This window comes from Bidens hawaiensis, unplaced genomic scaffold, assembly GCF_021521415.1.
Source record: "Bidens hawaiensis isolate Kalapana, Puna unplaced genomic scaffold, B.hawaiensis_p1.1 tig00024980_1, whole genome shotgun sequence".
Classification (NCBI taxonomy): domain Eukaryota; kingdom Viridiplantae; phylum Streptophyta; class Magnoliopsida; order Asterales; family Asteraceae; genus Bidens; species Bidens hawaiensis.
The window spans coordinates 295,799-313,868 of NW_027493962.1; the positions used below are offsets into that span (position 1 = coordinate 295,799).

The 18,070-nt window shown below is 35.0% G+C and overlaps 1 protein-coding gene across 1 annotated transcript; it reads right to left on the bottom strand.

The window, feature by feature from the left end:
- Nucleotides 1-82: 82 nt before the first annotated feature.
- LOC143570407 (uncharacterized) lies at nucleotides 83-3,056 on the bottom strand. The gene is made up of 10 exons (XM_077056061.1): nucleotides 2,899-3,056; nucleotides 2,777-2,805; nucleotides 2,643-2,692; nucleotides 2,314-2,379; nucleotides 2,190-2,230; nucleotides 1,931-2,067; nucleotides 1,661-1,751; nucleotides 939-1,010; nucleotides 478-590; nucleotides 83-343 (listed from the first exon to the last, which is right to left on the bottom strand). The coding sequence occupies exons 1-10, from the start codon at nucleotides 2,973-2,975 to the stop codon at nucleotides 216-218; spliced, it is 804 nt and encodes a 267-aa protein (XP_076912176.1). The 5' UTR covers nucleotides 2,976-3,056; the 3' UTR covers nucleotides 83-215.
- Between the last annotated feature and the right edge of the window lie 15,014 nt (nucleotides 3,057-18,070).

The window sequence follows — 18,070 nt, forward strand, 5'->3', positions numbered from 1 at the left end:
CTTTTTAAAACTAAGTTGCAGAACCAATAAAACCATAAAATATAACACAGTTAACGAAAAAAACCGAATTCAACTTTCAAGAGAAGATAGGGTGAATCAAAACTTGGACATGAAGACAACCTAAACACCTAATAACATTATGATTGATTCATATGTGAAAAAACTAAAGACATAAATAAAAACTATGTGTGTATTTAAAAATACAAGTAATGCTGCTACTCACTTTCGGTATCACTTTCTTCCAATGTAATGTGATTTAAATTCCTTTCAAGAGGTGGAAGTCCATCATCCTCAGAGTCATCATCTGATCCTTCATCTTCACTATCCCAAGCTTCCTTTGCCTCTGTAAAAGCGGTATACCAAAAATCAGTATTTGTACAGAAATAACAACAAACATGTCGACAAAACAAGTGTCAGGTCTCTCTCTCTACATATATATTTGTGTGTGCGTGTGTGCATTCATTATATAAAAAGTACCTTCTTTTTCCAAAACCTTGGGGATTTTGGAACTTTGTTCCGATAACCATGAATTTTGGACTGCAATAATCTCAGCACTGTTCTCACATTTTGCATATGCCTTCAAAAGTTCCCTGAGTTGCAAAACCTCATCAGCAATCAAGTAGTGACGCATACTATTTTCAAATAGATGCATTCATTTGGTGCCAGCATCGTTCTTACTTGAGAAGTTCATGTTTTTATTGTACATAAGACCTTGAAATGACCACGGATATATAACATTTTTTTATGCTATTATTTTTTCCAAACTGAATGCATCATCATTTTACTTACTTGAAAAGTATAACGATCGTTTGTAAAGCAAGTGGAAGCACGGTTTTAAAGATTTTAAATTTTCAATCACTCAATTTATTTTATCAAAATAGAGGACTATCATAAATATACATATACATATACATACAAAATATTCATATTTAAAATACCTGTTGAGGGACAAGAAAGCATGGCCCCACTTGAACTTGCTTAGCAACAATTCACCATTTTCTGCCTCGCCACTGTTTGGAACATGTATTGAAAAAGAAAAAAAAAATTATATATCTACAAATTAGTTTACTTGCACTTACATTATTACATAGCAAGGGCTTCATGCATCAGGTGATTAAAAAATATCATAAATAACAAAGAAGTGACTCATAATATAGATACACATTATAAGACTATCATACAATATGTTGGGCCTCATAATTTGATTTCAAACTACATATTCCTCTATGGCTATATGCTAAAAAGAACAAAAAACAGACCTTTTGAAGTATGTTTTCAATTGTATAATTTAATATAATTCAGATAAAAATATTAAAATAATATATTACTACATAATACAGATGAACATGCTGTAAACCACGTGTCTTTTCACATGGTATTCCTATTATGTGTAAAATTTGCTTTATATTGGACAAAAACAAATTTTTTACTTATGAACTAAAATGATCAATGACCTCAGATGATATAAAAACACGTGGTAAACCGTGTTGGGAACATATCATAAAGATCATATCAATTTCAACTCCTAATATCCTATGTATTTTTGTTCAATTTCCAAATGTACCCCTACTTCTCTACGATATTTATAATATAAACTGAGCTAATGTTAATCATGGCAATGAATATCATACAGATTCACCAAGGGATAAGAGGCAATTACCATATAATTAAACCTGCAGCTAGTGCCTCAACACAAGATAGCTCACAGGGTCGACCATAATTTACTGGATTTGCAGCCACCAACCACGGTACTGCATTGCAACAAATCAATCAATTTACAAGCAAAATAGCAACAAGGCTGAATTTAACTATATATGCGCCAACGCTATAAGTTTTTCAACTGTTATGGATATACTCACAGCACGCATTTATTTATGTTGTTAACTGTACGTAAATGAAGTCATGTGATATGATTTTTTGAAACTCTTACATAGACGAGGAGCAGGACATCTTAGCTTTGTAAAAGGTACATCATCTAGTCGTGCCCAAGAGCAATCTACCACCGCCAAACCTTTCCTGTTAATCAGCTCCGAATCTTCCTTTGAAATGCACTGCTGTCCTACAGGACTGTAACAATGAAAATTCATCAAAATTAAAACAAAACACCAAAAAACATAACATCATGAAAAACAAAACTATATACAATTAATAACCATTCTTAGATTAATAAAAAAAAACCAGATAGATACCTTAAAGCAATGCCTCCAAAACCGTTTCCGACTCGCAACTCCTGCATAAAATTAAGCAACAATCAAATTAAACGAAAATTATATGAGATGAAGAGATCAAAGTATCTTACTGCAATATACTTACTTTCAATAATCCAAATCTAGATAGCTTGCGTCCGGTACACCTTTTAACATCACATTGACCAAAATCCTGAAAGTAAAAAATTAGGGTTTTACTTTAGAAGCACAAAATTGACAAATACTTTCCTTATGAATAAAAGAAATAAAAAATTGGCTAGAGTTTAATATGATATTAAATTCATCCTTTTTTTCCGATAAAAAGGACCCAATTACAACAAAGAGACAGGTAAGCAAAGAGACAGGTAAGCAGGAAACAAGCTACACCCACAACCCCTTTTGAATGGCAAAACCGAAGCAAGAAACTGATTCTCAGGTACAAATATATGAACCTACCCACATGGCTAGCTGGATTTTTGATACAGCTATTGCTTCTTCTTCAGATTCTACAACATTAATAAAACATAATATTAAACACTATGAACACAAAACTAGTAATCTGTAAGCAAATATTAGCTTAAGAATAATACCAGGTTCAGCAGGGAGAGATTCATCTTCACTGAACAAAAATTTAAAAAATAAAATAAAATCAATTTACAAAAAGATGATGAATTTGTAAATAAATATAAATAGGGATGGAATTATTAATTACCGATTTGGTTGATGGGTTCGGCTAGATTGAGCGTGCGAGTGATGATTCTTGGACTTCCTGGACTTGTTGTAACCCATTTGGATCTTGATTACGTAAACTGCCGCTGCTGGTTATGGGCGGAATATTATTATGTTCAACAGGACGGAAGCTGACGACATGATTTCGTGTCAAGTGGGTGTGGGTTTGGGTTTGGGTTTGGGTTTGGCTTTCGGGTCAAGTTCATGTTGAACCCGCACACTCGTTTAAATAAATGGGTTGGGTTCGGGATAACTCGGTGGGTTCGTTGGTTGGCCCAATTATTTCATTTTTCTAATAGGAAAATTGGATTTAAATAATTATTAATTATTAAAGAGAAAATGATAATTTACCTCCATATGTAATATGAGCGGGAGCAGTTTGAACCACTGATACTTAATTGCGCGTAATGAGCCATTGCACTTTTCTGGCGGGCTCAGTATGCCCCTATCATTAGTCAACCATGCGTTGCCCCGTTAAAAATTGTTGTATTGCGGTTTTACTCTCATATAATTGTTATATCACCACACTTGTCTTCATTGATTCACTTCTTCAGTATATCACCACTGTCACTGGTCTTCATCGGTTCACTTGTTCATCCCTTCATATCTAATGTCTCAATCCAAGTCAAGTCAATACTCCTCCGAGTCACATTCCAAGTCACAGTCGGTCGATCGATCTGATGTGCGATGCTCGCATGGTGCAGGGACTTGTTACCGGATCTCCAAGATTGAAGCAAACTCGGGTCGACAATTCTTGTGCTGTGTAAGTGTTTAATTAGTCACGAATTAGGGTTCTTGTGTGTTAATCAATCTTGATTATGTTATTTAAGGACTTAAGATAATCAGGCTTATGTCAATTTTTAGGGCTAGTTGTATGTTTATGTGATATTATTCATGTAGTTGTTTAGGTTGTTTCTTTGTTGATATGTTAAGTTCATTACAGAAGGGGAGTTGTGGATGGCTAAAATGGGCTTATGATCCCACATGCCCTAGTTGTGAAAAGGTAATTCAAGCAATCATGAAGATGATGAACAAGAAAGATGAGTTTGTAAGAATGAAAACCAAATAACAAGCTTGAAGATGTTGTTAGGAATTAGTTGGTTGTTGTTCTTTGTGTATGTTTATGTTTATTGATTAGTTGTTTAGATTGTATTTGTAGTATGGGATAATGTAATCTTTGTACTTGTAATTCTAGTTTATGTTAAATGTTTAGAGTTTATTGTTTCATCTATTTACATGATTTTTGTTTTACATTAGTAATCATGTTGTAGCCATGATGAAATTGAGAAGAATGAAGTACATTTGGGAAAGCATGAGTTGGAGAAGGATACAGGGTAGTTTGAAAATTAAGCAAGGCAATTGGAAGATAAGGGAATGGGTCAATTAGAAGAAGATGATTTGCTGGCTTATTTGGTGCAAGAAGATGAATTATTTAAACCAAATGAAGAACATGAAATGGAGTCGGGTGATGATTATGACCCTGAGGTTTTGAAAGCAGCTTACGACTGTACTATTGAGCCGGAGGAAGATGACTATCATGATCCATATGAAGCCGACCCTGTGTAGGACTCTGACTGGTCAAATGATGATTTTCATTGGAAGTAGCATTGTACTTGGTTTCTAGTATTATTTGAATCGTTTGCATTTTAATTATAGTGTAACGTGTTACTTTAATTTCACTTTCTTTTGAGTTGAAAATATTTGTCAACCCATCACAATCAAAATACCATACAAACCATAATTGTCACCATAATTATCAAACATTCCAGTTAAAAAGTCTTTAACACAAACCTAGAACACATGCTACAAGTTTTAAAAGTCTCAAACACACCATAATTTTTATCAAATTGTCTACCACAAACCAAACACATTCATAACCACTCATCTTGTTGACTTCATTAGGGTTGACATGGTTGGGGAGCTCCTTGAGAAAACCGGAGTTATTCAACTAGTGGTGGCTTGCAAGTTGTGATGATGTGTACATATTCTCCACAATTTTTTTACATTTCACACTCTGCCCCACCCTAGTTAGTTTGTCTCATATAGAAAACACTTGTTGGACCTCCTCTATTGTCATCTTCCGCTTCTTCTTAGCTGCCATTTTTTTCTTCTCACCCAATGCCTTCTTTCTTCTCTTCTTTGGTCTCCTAATTTATGTGAAAACATAACAACTAAATAAAAACTGCTTAAATATTGTTGCACATAACATATTTCCACATACCTGATTATGATGTTTAAATAGAGTTAATGATGTTGGGCATGCTGATGGTGTCCACATATCAGGGCCTGGGATGGGTATGATTTGGTGCTTATACACTTTCTTCCAAGTGTCTAACCAGTAAGCTTCATCAACCCATATTTTCCAATGGGCCAACAGACATGTTATTTTATACCATGTCAAATAGAGCTGCAACCCCATGTTTGCATGGCGTACCTGTCATGTCCCACCTCCTGCATGTGCAGGTCCTTTTCTCCACATTCACAACACATTGGCTTCTTATACTTTTAACCTATCAATATAGTCACATAGTCACCATATTAACAAATGAGGGTCACAATATCATACTAACACAAATAATGTCATCTTCTATAATGTTACCTTGTAAGTATCTTCATCCACCATCATAACTGACAATTTACTTGCTTCTGCTTGTATTTCTTCCCATGTTTTGGTTGCTTGTGGTGTTAACGGGCCCTTGGCAGTTTCTTGCATATTCCTCACATTCACAATCCTCATTGTCATATACTCTATAATATACTCTGAACATGTTATGATAGGCTTGTTCCTTACTTCAACAAGTTGCTTGTTAAAAGATTCACATACGTTGTTCAATAACATATCACTTTTTCCCTTCCTGAAAAATGTGATCTTGACCAACTTTTAGCTTGGATTTCATTAAGCCAAAGAAACATATCAATATTTGTTTTCTTAATCTCCTCCATAGCCATGTTGAAGTATGGAACAGAAGTAGCAGATACTGCCCTATAAAACAAGCCTTTATACAAATCTCCCCGCCAGGTTTGCCTCAAGTTTTCATGGATGTGTCTACAACAAAACCGATGCTCGTCCCTAGGGAAAACTCTCTCAACAGCTTGAATGAGTCCCTATACGTGTCAAAACATTCATGTACTATGAGTTTGCCTATACAATTAAACAAAACTTAAATCAAGACATACCTTTTGTCGGTCACTAATGAAGGTGAAATTAGCACCAATGGGGCAAGTTAAGATCATCTCCAAGGTTCTTTAAGAACCAACTCCATGACTGTGTGCATTCTGCTTCCACTATTGCAAAGGCAACTGGGTACAAACAATTGTTACCATCCGTACCAACAATAGTCAAAATCTATCCAGGATATTTCCTTTCATGAAACAACCATCCAGCCCTAGAAGTTCTCTCCCAAACAGTTTAAAACCTCTAACCAAAGCAGCATAGCATGCATATATTATACTGAATTGCCTAGTTTTACTGTTAGGGTTAGAACATGGTTCCATATCTAATTTTATGGAACTCACAGGGTTTGATTTTAGAAGCTTATCAATATATGATCTGAGGTTGTTGTATTGTTTGGTGTAGTCACTATCCTTCATTTCCCTAGCCACTGTCTTAGCTCTTGGTACCTTGGCTTCTGAAACCTGGATTAGATGCTTCAGTTGGATTTTTTTCTTCAATGATTTGGCAGCTATGTTCGGGGTTGTTTCTAGCTCAGATTCAATCTCTTTGGCAATTGTTGGCATTGTGTATAGACATATATTCGACTTTTCAGACACTCATGTTGGTTGAGAATGGTTTTCACACACCAATTATCTTGAAGGGAGGTTCTTGAGATGTGCATAGTCCAAGGGCAAGTGGTTTCTTTTTTCTTTTTTTTTTCCTTGGAATTTTCCTCAGTTGTCATATTTGACCCCTCACCAGCAACCAAATTTGGATTAGTCCCCAAACATATCACCCTATACCTAAATGGTTCATTCTTCTTGATATACAGACCTCTTCTACCATGAAAAGCATAACTCTTAACTAACTCATTCAGTGCTTCCTTTGTCGGTATTAGTTGACCAACAAAAAAGGAAAACTTATCATTGACACTACTCCTTTCTTTCCCCTTGAACTTCCTTAAAACACTATTTAACACACTCATGCTCTCGTCATCCGAGCTCTCATAAGTATCCATGTATAGATTTAAACCATTTTCATCACTGTTATTATCAAATTCTACCTCCTTTACATCATAATTGATAATAGCTTTATACAATCTCATGTCTACTTCTACCTCCTCCACAGGTGTTTGAAACTCAACTGTATAATCATGATCATCGTTATCACTATCATGTGATCCATCATGCGCATCATAATCCTCCTCATCACTACCTCCACCATCACTACCTACACCATCAGTACCACCATCACTAGCACTCACTTCGGGAACACTTTCAAAAGCAGGATTAAATCCGGAAAATGTATCACTTCAGCAACACTTTCACTATTATTAGTTTTGCCATTTTCTATAAAAATATCAACAATGTGACTACGGCCTCTAACCATAGCACGAACATCTTCAAAATGATATTCTTCAACCAGCGGCTTTAAACCCAAATCCAAACAAACAGAAGGATGTTTGTAATGAAAGTAATTAACTGTACCACAACCGTATTACAACTTACAAAGTATTTCAACCAACACACCTTTACAAAAATTTGAAACCTGCACGTCTTCCACATAACTAATCTTACCTCCTTTGTACTTTTTTCCTGGCTCAGTAATGAACACGCCTCCATGAAAAATCATTATAGTGAAAATTGAGAAATCATCACCTATAACAACCAACAATCGTTCAATAACAGTAGCCACCAGCAATCTTTCAATAACAGAGTAACATAAATACCTAACACCCAAATAGAGTAAACAGTAACCACTTACCATACAAGTCATATAGGTCGCAATATTCACTTTCTGGCCTAATACTATATGAGTTGGCCTACATTGTAACTTCCAATCACTTTCACGGCAACCAATTTGAACTCCGATCGGAAATTACATGGGGGAAACAAGGTATTTTGGGTGAGGATTGTTCAAATGAGTAACATAAAACCTAATCGTAGGGATATAAACGTTTGCTTATGTTTAACACGGTGAAAGACGGTATTACCCCTAGCCATAAACGGTCAACGCGCGTTTGACTAACAGTAGAGGGCATACTGAGCCCGCCGAAAAAGTACAATGGTAAGAATCAGTGGTTCAAACTGCTCCCGCCCATATTACACAAGGAGGAAGATCATAATTTTCTCATTATTAAATGTTGGACAATATTATCTCAACTAACAATGTAAGAATTTGCAATCTCAAGTTTCAATTGTATTACTAGTTTCAATCTCAGTCTAACAGATCATTAACTTCGTTAGTGAAATTAGGAAAATACAAAAATGCCCTTCAGTTAAAAATTAAAAAAATGAAATCCAATATCTTCACCTGTGATACCCACTTCGGCGATCATTCTCGCAGTTTTTTTGGTCTCCTCAACCTTTTCCACCCATTCCCAAGAACCACCATCTCGATAGTAGTTAAACCCCTGCCCTTAGTATGCTTTGTGTGTTTTCGGCGAGGATGTGTTAGGCTTATTACATGAGAGTTAGATCTCCTTCTCTCTCTCTCTATTTGTCATGCATGATAGTTAGTTAGGATATGGCGATCTCCAACATCGTTTCTGGTGAGCTAATTTGGGGCTAGGGCTTTAGATCGAACTTCGTGAATCCACAATTCACCGGTGTAATGCGAACGATAATTCTCGTTGGTCATTCCATACCCCTGAAATATTATTTATTTGCATTGAAAACATTGTGTTTATGATTCAATTAGGTTTTTTTTTCAATTTTGGGGGTTGTTGTTCATACATGGTTTAACATAATTATTCTCGGTGAGTTTAGTTTGTGATTATGCATTGATTTAATCGAGTTGCAGGTTACGACATCTATTATTGGAATTCTTGGTTTTTTGGTGGATTCAGGTTGTTACCTAAAGGAGATGTAGTTTGGGGCAGTGTTAGGGCAGTGGGTACTTTATTTTTCTTTTTTTTTATTATTTTGTGAGGGCATATTGGTTATTTCATAGTAACTTAAAAGAACATACTCATTGGAGTTAACTGTTTGTTAGACTATGATTGTTGTAAGTAACAAAATTTAAAGTTAGAATTGCCATCGGTCACATTGTTATTTGGAATTAATATTGGCCAATTGCCAATAGTATGGATTATTTAAATCCAATTTACTTTTTTCTTTTTTTTTTTGTTTATAAAATGTGATTTGGTTGAGTATATAATGCAATAGTTTAACTGTTTAAGCTTTAAAACTAACAATGAAACTGACATAAAATTTTATAGTTAAAAATGTAATTGCTTTATACATAATTGTTTTTTTTTACAAAAATGTAAATTCAATGTATTAATATGTGAAAGCAATGAAAAAAAATATAAAATTTTCGGGTCAAGCGAGTTGTGTTCGGGTTCATGTTTCTTACACGGTTTTCTATGAGTCATGTTTAGCTTCGTGCCAAATTTCCGGGTTCATATCTGGATACACCCGACAACCTGCGCACACAACCATTAATTTTTAAGTAAGGGGCGTGAGTCGATTGAACGTAACTGAACCCGGATCCAAATTTCATAAAATCAAAATAGTAGTATAGATCAACATATATGAATCAGTCTCGGTCTAAAAGATAAGTTAAAGTCTTTCATTTTTACATTTTTATTCGTATAACATCCATCCTGCATCCGATTCACACCTGAGTTTAGTCTAGTTTTGATAGCTTTAAACCTTGATTGATCATTTGTTTGAAAAATATTTAGACATATAGTCTGTTAGTTTATTTACTAATTATATGTTGAGTTTCTTCTTCATGAAGAAACATCTATAATCTGTTTCTTCTTCAAAAAGAAACATTCTTTGACTGCTACCTTTGTATGTAAAATATTATGTTTCTTAATCATGAAGAAACTATATTCATTGTATATAAAATGTTATGTTTTTTAATCATGAAGAAACTATATATCCTTATGAATGTAAAATTTGTGTTTCTTAATTGTGAAGAAACATTACTATAATCCTTTGTATGTTTATAGCTTATAATTATGATCAAGGTTTGGGCTATACCCTTGACTATGATCTAAGCCATATAATATAATAATAATAAAATAATGACTTACGCAAAACCCCTACCTTACGCAGGTATTCGAAGTTCTATTACTAAGATTGATTGAGCAGCACTTCCACTCTCTATCGCGTTCTAGAGCTTAGACTGTCGGAACCTCAAAGCTTGGTACGCACTACGATACTCGGCACGCAAAACGATGCTTGGCAAGCAAAACGAGGCGACATATGGCGGTTGTCGTGTTGTGCACAAACTTCGAGATAGATTGCCGGGTTATTTTCGGGTGGCACGCACTTCGAGGTATCGTCGTTGTATGGCACGGATTACGAGGTGACGATTGTCGGGTCGGCACGGAAACTGAGGTAGAGAGGGTAATTCTAGAAAGAGAAAGTGAATTGGTGTGAGAAAATGAGGTGCCATGAACCCCTATTTATAGGCTGATCTCGTATCCCATCGCGATACGCGATGGGTCTTAGAATCCCTTCGCGTATCGCGGCGCGGCATTTCCTCCGCCGTCATACCACAAGCTGACACGTGTCCAGTTGAGTCATCAAGGTCCATCGCGATACGCGATGAACTGTGTTCTGGGCTCGTCGTGTAACGCGATGGGTTACTGAATTCAATCTTTCACTTTGGTCCCTTGTCTTTTGGTAGCTTATTCCTTCTAGGTTTAACTCTCATTGTCCAAAAATACTAAGGCGGCTCGCAACAATGCGAGTGTGTGAAATTGCGCCCATCGCCCGTGCCCGTGCCCGTGCGCATGGGCATCGAGTGCTTCGCACCTTCCACTAGGACCACTGGATGAATGCTAGGCATAAAAGAATATTATTGTGGAATTTTATCTTTTTATAAAGAGCTTCCAAATCTTTATCACTTTCCATGTGGGATGGATTCTTAACTTCCTTATTTATACTCATATGAAATGCTTCCACTTTCTTACATCTTTCAATGTGGGATGTAATTTCCTTATTCCATATCCTTAGCATGAGATGACTTTATTTATGGGATATTTTTATTTCATTATAGAATGATCTTTTTTTCTTTATTTAAATTTGTCTTCATTATTAATTTTGATCCTTCAACTTTACTAAGTTGTCAAATTTGGACCAAAATTTTGGGGACGTTACATGTTTTTAGAATCGCGAATTGGAACCGGGTCTTGATTTGGTGCGTTCGGTTCGGGTTTAAGTAACTGGGTAAATGGTTTTTGTTATAATATAATAATATATTCATAGATTTGCTAAAAAGCCCCTGCAGTTTGGATATGGATACGAAAATTGGTTAAAGTATGGATTTGGGGTTACAAATGCATATTTGTCAAAGTTAAATATATATAATAAACAAATAAAAATTATATCATATTTACTCGAACATAAAACGGGTCGGGTAATATAGATTGGGAAAAACCGAGTTGTTACAATCTCTCCTACTTTAGGGAATTTCGTCCCGAAATTAAAGAGTACTACATAACACCATTAAAGTTTAAGGGAAAGAAAATTTTAAAAAAAAAATTATCATAACACCAAACTTTGAATAGTTAAAATAACGCTCCAAATGCAAATCCGATAAGGGCACTTATATATAGGATGTATCAGCGGCGTATCCACCATGTCCTTATCATCTTTGCATTTGTACCGTTATTCCAACCACTTTCAATTCTATATTATGACACACAATCTTACGCGTCATGATTTCCATGCGAGGATTTCGATATTTATGTTCCGGACCATAATTATTTAGATCGTCGGATGGTCCACATGACTTGTCCCATTTTATGGGTTACAAAACATTTGAGTAAAACATGATTTTGAGAAAACATAAATTTTAAGGAGTTTTAATTAGAAAAACAATTCTAAAAGTGCAGTGTAATTTTATTAAGAAATCGCAAAAATCTAAATATTTGAAGAAGACATCACTTATGAAGGTAAATAAATAAGATAAAAGTGAACTTTAATAAACAATCTATTGGACCAAAAAGGAACTTTGTTCATAAGATAGATTATAAAAGATAAATAGTTCAAATGAGGGATAATTCAAGGCCATAAAGAGGCGTTACAATAATTAAGAAAAAGACAAAATGATCAAGATAAATAAATAGAACGACAAAAGTCTTCGGGGTCCTTGCGTAGCTTAATCGACTGACTTGAAGCACCATGAGCAGTTGCATTCATAGAAGTTGGAGCAGTCGAGGTAGATTGATTTGGGGTAGCTTGAATAACGTGAGCTCGAACGATTTGCAAGAAGGTTGTTTGGTGGAAATATGTCTGATAAACTTGAGCTTGCGGTTGCAAGGTTTGGTAGTGTTGGTTCAAGTAAGAGTGACCTTGATTGATGGGGGGAGCTTGAGGAACATGAGGTTGATGGGTTTGATCCTGGTAAGCATGGGTCAAGTAGTATGGTGTAGTCATAGATTGGGCTTGGGTAAGTTGAGGGCACACATTACGGAGGTGATTTGGGTTTTCACAATGGTAGAAAGCACGAGTATTAGGAACACCGGGTTGAGCAAGAGGGGTAGGCTGTTGCGGAACATCTTGTGTAGTAGGCGGGGCACGACAAGTGTTAGCAAGATGGCCATAACGGTTACATTGGATGCAATGACGACATAGGGATTTAACCGAGTGATGACGGTTACAAATGGAGCATAACGGAAAAGGACTGAGATAAGGTTTCTTGTTTGAGAAGACTTGCAGGTGGTTAGGATTTGTTGCAGCAAAGTTCTTACGTTTCTTGTTGTGAGGATGAGTGGAGGTAAATGATTCGTAGACACCGACAAAGAAATTAGTGGGAAAACTTGAATCGATTGCATTGATATTTTGAATTTGCGTCACTATCCTAAGGATCGCAACAGCTATATCTTTGGCAACATATAAAGCAATATATCTCCTCACTCCATTCCACCAGCAGTTGGGCTTTAGGTTTTTTAAACAACTTATCACTACCGGTGTGCATAATGTATTTTAACATATGAGCTTCATTATAGGGTTTTGTGAGATTTCCATCATGTATCGCGATGGGCCTGATTAAGGTTCGTCGTGTATGTTATAGGTAGGAAAGTCAAAAAAATTATTTTGGTCCCTCTTCGCAAAATACTAAGGCGGCTCACGATAATGAGAGTGTGCGAAGTGCATAGTACGCCATCAAAGCGTCACATTCTGCACATCGCACTTCGCCCATGCCCATTGGGTTTGCACCCTCGCTAAGACAACTGAGTGTGTATTGTCATATAAGAATATTATCTTGTGAGTCTTCCTTCATATAAGGTGCTCACTAGTTTGTCTTTCTAAGGATGTGAGACAAGTCTACTTTCTTTTTATACCCATGTGGGATGACTCTACTCAATTTTGGTTAAACCCACTATCTTATTTCCCATTCTAAAATAAATATTTTGGGTCCTTCAACCTTTTGAAGTTGACAAAATTGGTTCAAAAATTTCTGGATGTTATAGCTGTGTAAATTTTTTTTATATACAGATAAGCTTATACATGTCTCAAGTGAGACTAGAACACATAACCCTTTTGGTTGGGAGCAAGGTTTCAATCTAGCTAAGCACGAGCTCTATTTTCCAAGCTTGAGCTCGACTCATGAGTAGATTTTCAAGCTCGATCTCGGCTAAGGCTCGACTCATTTACTATTTATTAAATTTTTTATATATTTATAATTATTTTTATATATTTTCGGTTATAATTGTATGTATACAATAATATATACCCATTTAATTTTTTTATTTATTTTTCATAACATTAAATATATTATTAATAATTATTAAATATATATTTAAATAAATTACATAAATGACAGGCTCATTTATGCTCGCGAGCCCGCTCGAGCTCGATAAGTGAAGCTCAGGTTCGGGCTTGTTTATTAAACTAGCTTAATATTAGGCTCGAGCTTGGCCTCAGGTTGGATTAAGCTCGGCTCAATCGAGCTTTTTAAACAAGGTGATCTCAAGTAACTCGCGAGCGGATCGACTCGTTTGCACCGTAGTTGGGAGTCATACTCCTTTGTCACTAGACCACGCTTGTAGTCGTGTATGTTTAAACATTAAATATACATATTGTTTTTCAAAAATATATATATAATTTCAGGAAAAAAAATGGGCCTAGCGGGGTGCCAGGCCGGGGGTCCATCGACGACCCTGCCCTCCTTGAGGTCGGCCTTGAAGCTAGTCATATTTACGTACAATAAAGTTCTAAAATTTAATTTTCCATAACAAATTGATTTTAAGTAGTTCATGAGCAGCTAATTGTTTGAAATGTAAAAAACCACAAATTAGAAAGTAAATAACTAAACTAGTTAACGAAATAAATATATAATAAAAGAATCTATGACTAAAATTATATTTAAAAAAATATAAAATAAATAAACTGATTAATTAATAACATATTAGAAAAAAGAATATAAACAAAAGTGATGAAAAGAATAGAGAAAACAAAGGAAAAAAAAGGAAAAGAAAGTATAAAAATAAAAAGCAAAGAAAAAAAATAATGTGAAAATTCTTTGTTTCTTGGGATATTGGATTTTAATAATCCAAATTTTGTTATACTAGTTGGCTCTAAGTTAAACTTTGAAAATGTATTACAATAGTCCCAAGTTTTGATTTGTTGGCCGCCAACGAGATTTCACTAACAGAGTTAGATTCCGTTAACTTTAAATTCCACAACAATCCTCCATTCTTCCCAGTGCCAACAACTCATAACACATGCCCCCTTCCCATGTGCACCAAAATACTCCCCATTTCTCGCCAATCCATTCACGCTCAAGAGGACTTTTTATGGGGGTTCACCAATCACTTTTTTCTAACACTGTGTTCCCGAGTCTCATTTAACGAAGGGAGGGGAGAGAAGGGGAATTATGACAGAAAAGAAAGTTAGGGGAAGGAAAATGTGTGATTTTATTTTGTGTTCCCGAGTTTACACTGTGTTCCCGAGTTTCATTTAAGGAGAGAAAAGAAAATGAGGAGAATTAAAAGAGAAAAGAAATAGAGGGGGAGGAAAATGTGTCACTTTATTTCGTGTTCCCGAGTTTTAATCCAAATTTGGGAGGATGATAATATGTTTAATTTTTCTAAATTTTTTCCTCCCCTCTTTCTTAAAAAATCATTCCCCTCCCCTCGTTAAATGAGACTCAAGAACACAATGTAAATCTCTTGATTAACTACCATTTCCATAACATTGGTTTTTTGAGTTGATTAGTAAATGTCCCACTATCTATGTGAGTGATATGACATCACTTTTTAATTAACTAACCCATTTAACAACACTTAGGTAGGGATGGCAACGGGCCGGGTTCGGGTCGGGTATCGGTAATTCCATGCCTATACCCGTTTGTAAACCCGTGTCCCATACCCGACCCATTACCCGTCGGGTATTTGTCGGGTAATTACCCATTGGGTATCGGGCATACCCGCGGGTATCGGGTATACCCGTTGGGACTTTCAAGTACATTTTTTTATTCATTATAATTATTTTATACATCTTATTCATACAACAATTATTACAAATTTAAATATAATGCACTCTATATATGTAAACATGACAATAAATAAATAATATCATTATAATTTGTATATAATTATATATATATATGCTTCACAACCTATGAAATACAAAGAATTTTGTGGGTATATGATTCGGGTATATGGTTCGGGTAAACGGGTATGCGTTTTCGGGTAATCGGGTCGGGTATCATCTAATCCCATACCCGACCCGTACCCGCGAAAATTTTTAATTCTTAATCCCATACCCGGCCCATACCCATCGGGTTTCAGGTATACCCGTCCCATTTATTTCGGGTTTCGTGTATACCCGTTGGGCACGGGCTTTTTTGCCATCCCTAACTTAGGGGCTGTTTGTTTACATCTGAATGGAACCATTCAGAAGTAAACATCTGATTCATTCAGACTTCAGACTGTTTGGTTTCAAACAGAAAAAACATCTGAATGGTTAAAATTAGGTCTGAGTCATTCAGACTTATTAATGTTGTTGAATGGAACAAATGTTCATTCAGGTCTGAATGAACCAAAAACCTCTTAGTCTAATTTAGACTTTAGATTAAAAGAGGGGCATTTCATATCAACGTAACATATATAATGTAAAATAATCATCATAGTCTTGAATTCTACAAAGAAAGTATTTAAGGGTTGGCAAATTGAGTTTTAATAATCCCAACTAAATGTTATTGATCGATAATAATCTCAACTTAGTTTATGGCCACTAGTGGTCCCAAAAATAAAAAAAATGGCTCTTAATGGCCCCTCGTTAAAAAAACTTAACGGTGTTAAGGTTTTTCTGAATTTCAAATTGATGTGACAGGAAGGAGGGTACGAGTCAATTGATGTAAAACTTAGCTCGAATGATGCTCCAAACAACTTGATTAGTGCTTTAAAATCGGGTGTTTGAACTTCAAATTAACAAAAAATTAAGATGTCTGAAACACTGTTTCGTGCTAAGTTTTACATCAATCGACTTATATCCTCCTTCCGGTCAACAAACCTAAAAAATCAGTTTGAAATTTATAAAAAAGAACTTAACATCGTTAATTTTTTTAACGAGGGACCGTTGAGAGCCAATTACTTTTCCTTTAAATTTGAGACCATCACTTAAAATAAACTTAGTTGGAATTATTATTGACCAATAACAGTTAGTTGAGATTATTAAATTCAATTTGCCTTAAGGGTTTATAATGTCTTAAGGTTACAACAAAAGTTAAAAGAATTTTGTGACTGAAAAATACAAACGAAAGAAAAGAAAATTGTTTTCCTTATATTTCAAGAAACAACATCCAATGTTTAAAGTTAAAGTTAGGTCAGGAGTGATGATATATCTTGTGAACTTATATGGATATTTTCATAATGGACACTTTAATTTATTTAATAATAAACTAATAACACCCATCGTCTTTTTTCTTTTTCGAATTTCAAGTCATAGTTTTTCATCACTTTATTTCATTACTAGGATGTGTGCCCGTGTAATATACGACTTGAATGAACTAATTTTAAAATATATTACTAAACACAATCTGAGAAATTCTAAAAATTAAATTCACTTGTAACTAAATAACTTAAATATGACATAAAAATGAATAATAATATAAAAATTTATTACAATTTTCTAAATAATTTTTTGTATGCAATATTTAAAGTTGTATTTGGAAGATTACATTACTAACTTGGATAACAACTTTGAAGATGGATTGTGTTGTAACTTCCATTCCATAAAGTCAAGCTAGACGTTTATCCCTGAAATATTTTATAAACTATTATTAATTGAGAAAACAAAGTAAAATTGTTAAAAAAACAATATAAATAAATAAAGAACATATATAAACTACACAAATATGTGAGAATTCTATAGATGAAAACCGGATGACCTGGAAACATATGTAGACATGCTTAGAGGTGTACACGGACCGAACCGGACCGGACGAGAGCATGTCTGTGTCCGTCCATTAAGCTTTTGACGGACAAACTGACGGTTCACGAACACTCTACCGAACGAAAATTGATGTCAGTATCCGTCCATTAAGAAATTGAGTTTGTCCGTGTCCGTCCATATCCGTATGTTAATATTGTAAACGGACAATAATGGACAAACGGACACTAATGGACAAACGAACATGTGAACATTAATGGACAATGAACACTAACGGACAAATATAAACGGTTACATATTAATATCAAACATAAACCTAAACGACTTCACCAATTCACCTACAAATTTGGAATACACCATATAACATCCAAATAACTTAACACATAATATATGAACATAAAGTGGATCACTATAATATAAAAGACATCAGACATGTATAGTAATACAAAAGTGTGATTAATAACACTAGAAATTCCACAATTAAATTACTATCCTGGATAGATCTAAACACTAACGATACCGGACAGACATTACCACGGGCGTAATCAGACGAACGTTACTGGACGTTCGCGAACACAATCGAATGGACTTGGCCCTTGTCCATGTTCGTCCGTTGAACTTACCGAACAAATTTTTTTTGT

Bases quoted from the DNA above. Each gene is read 5' to 3' on its own strand.
- LOC143570407 (XM_077056061.1), bottom strand. From the start codon at position 2,975: ATGGGTTACAACAAGTCCAGGAAGTCCAAGAATCATCACTCGCACGCT. The intron at 2,693-2,776 runs GTATTATTCTTA...TTAATGTTGTAG, and splicing joins ATCTCTCCCTGCTGAACCTG to AATCTGAAGAAGAAGCAATA. The intron at 2,068-2,189 runs GTATCTATCTGG...TCATTGTTACAG, and splicing joins TTTGGAGGCATTGCTTTAAG to TCCTGTAGGACAGCAGTGCA.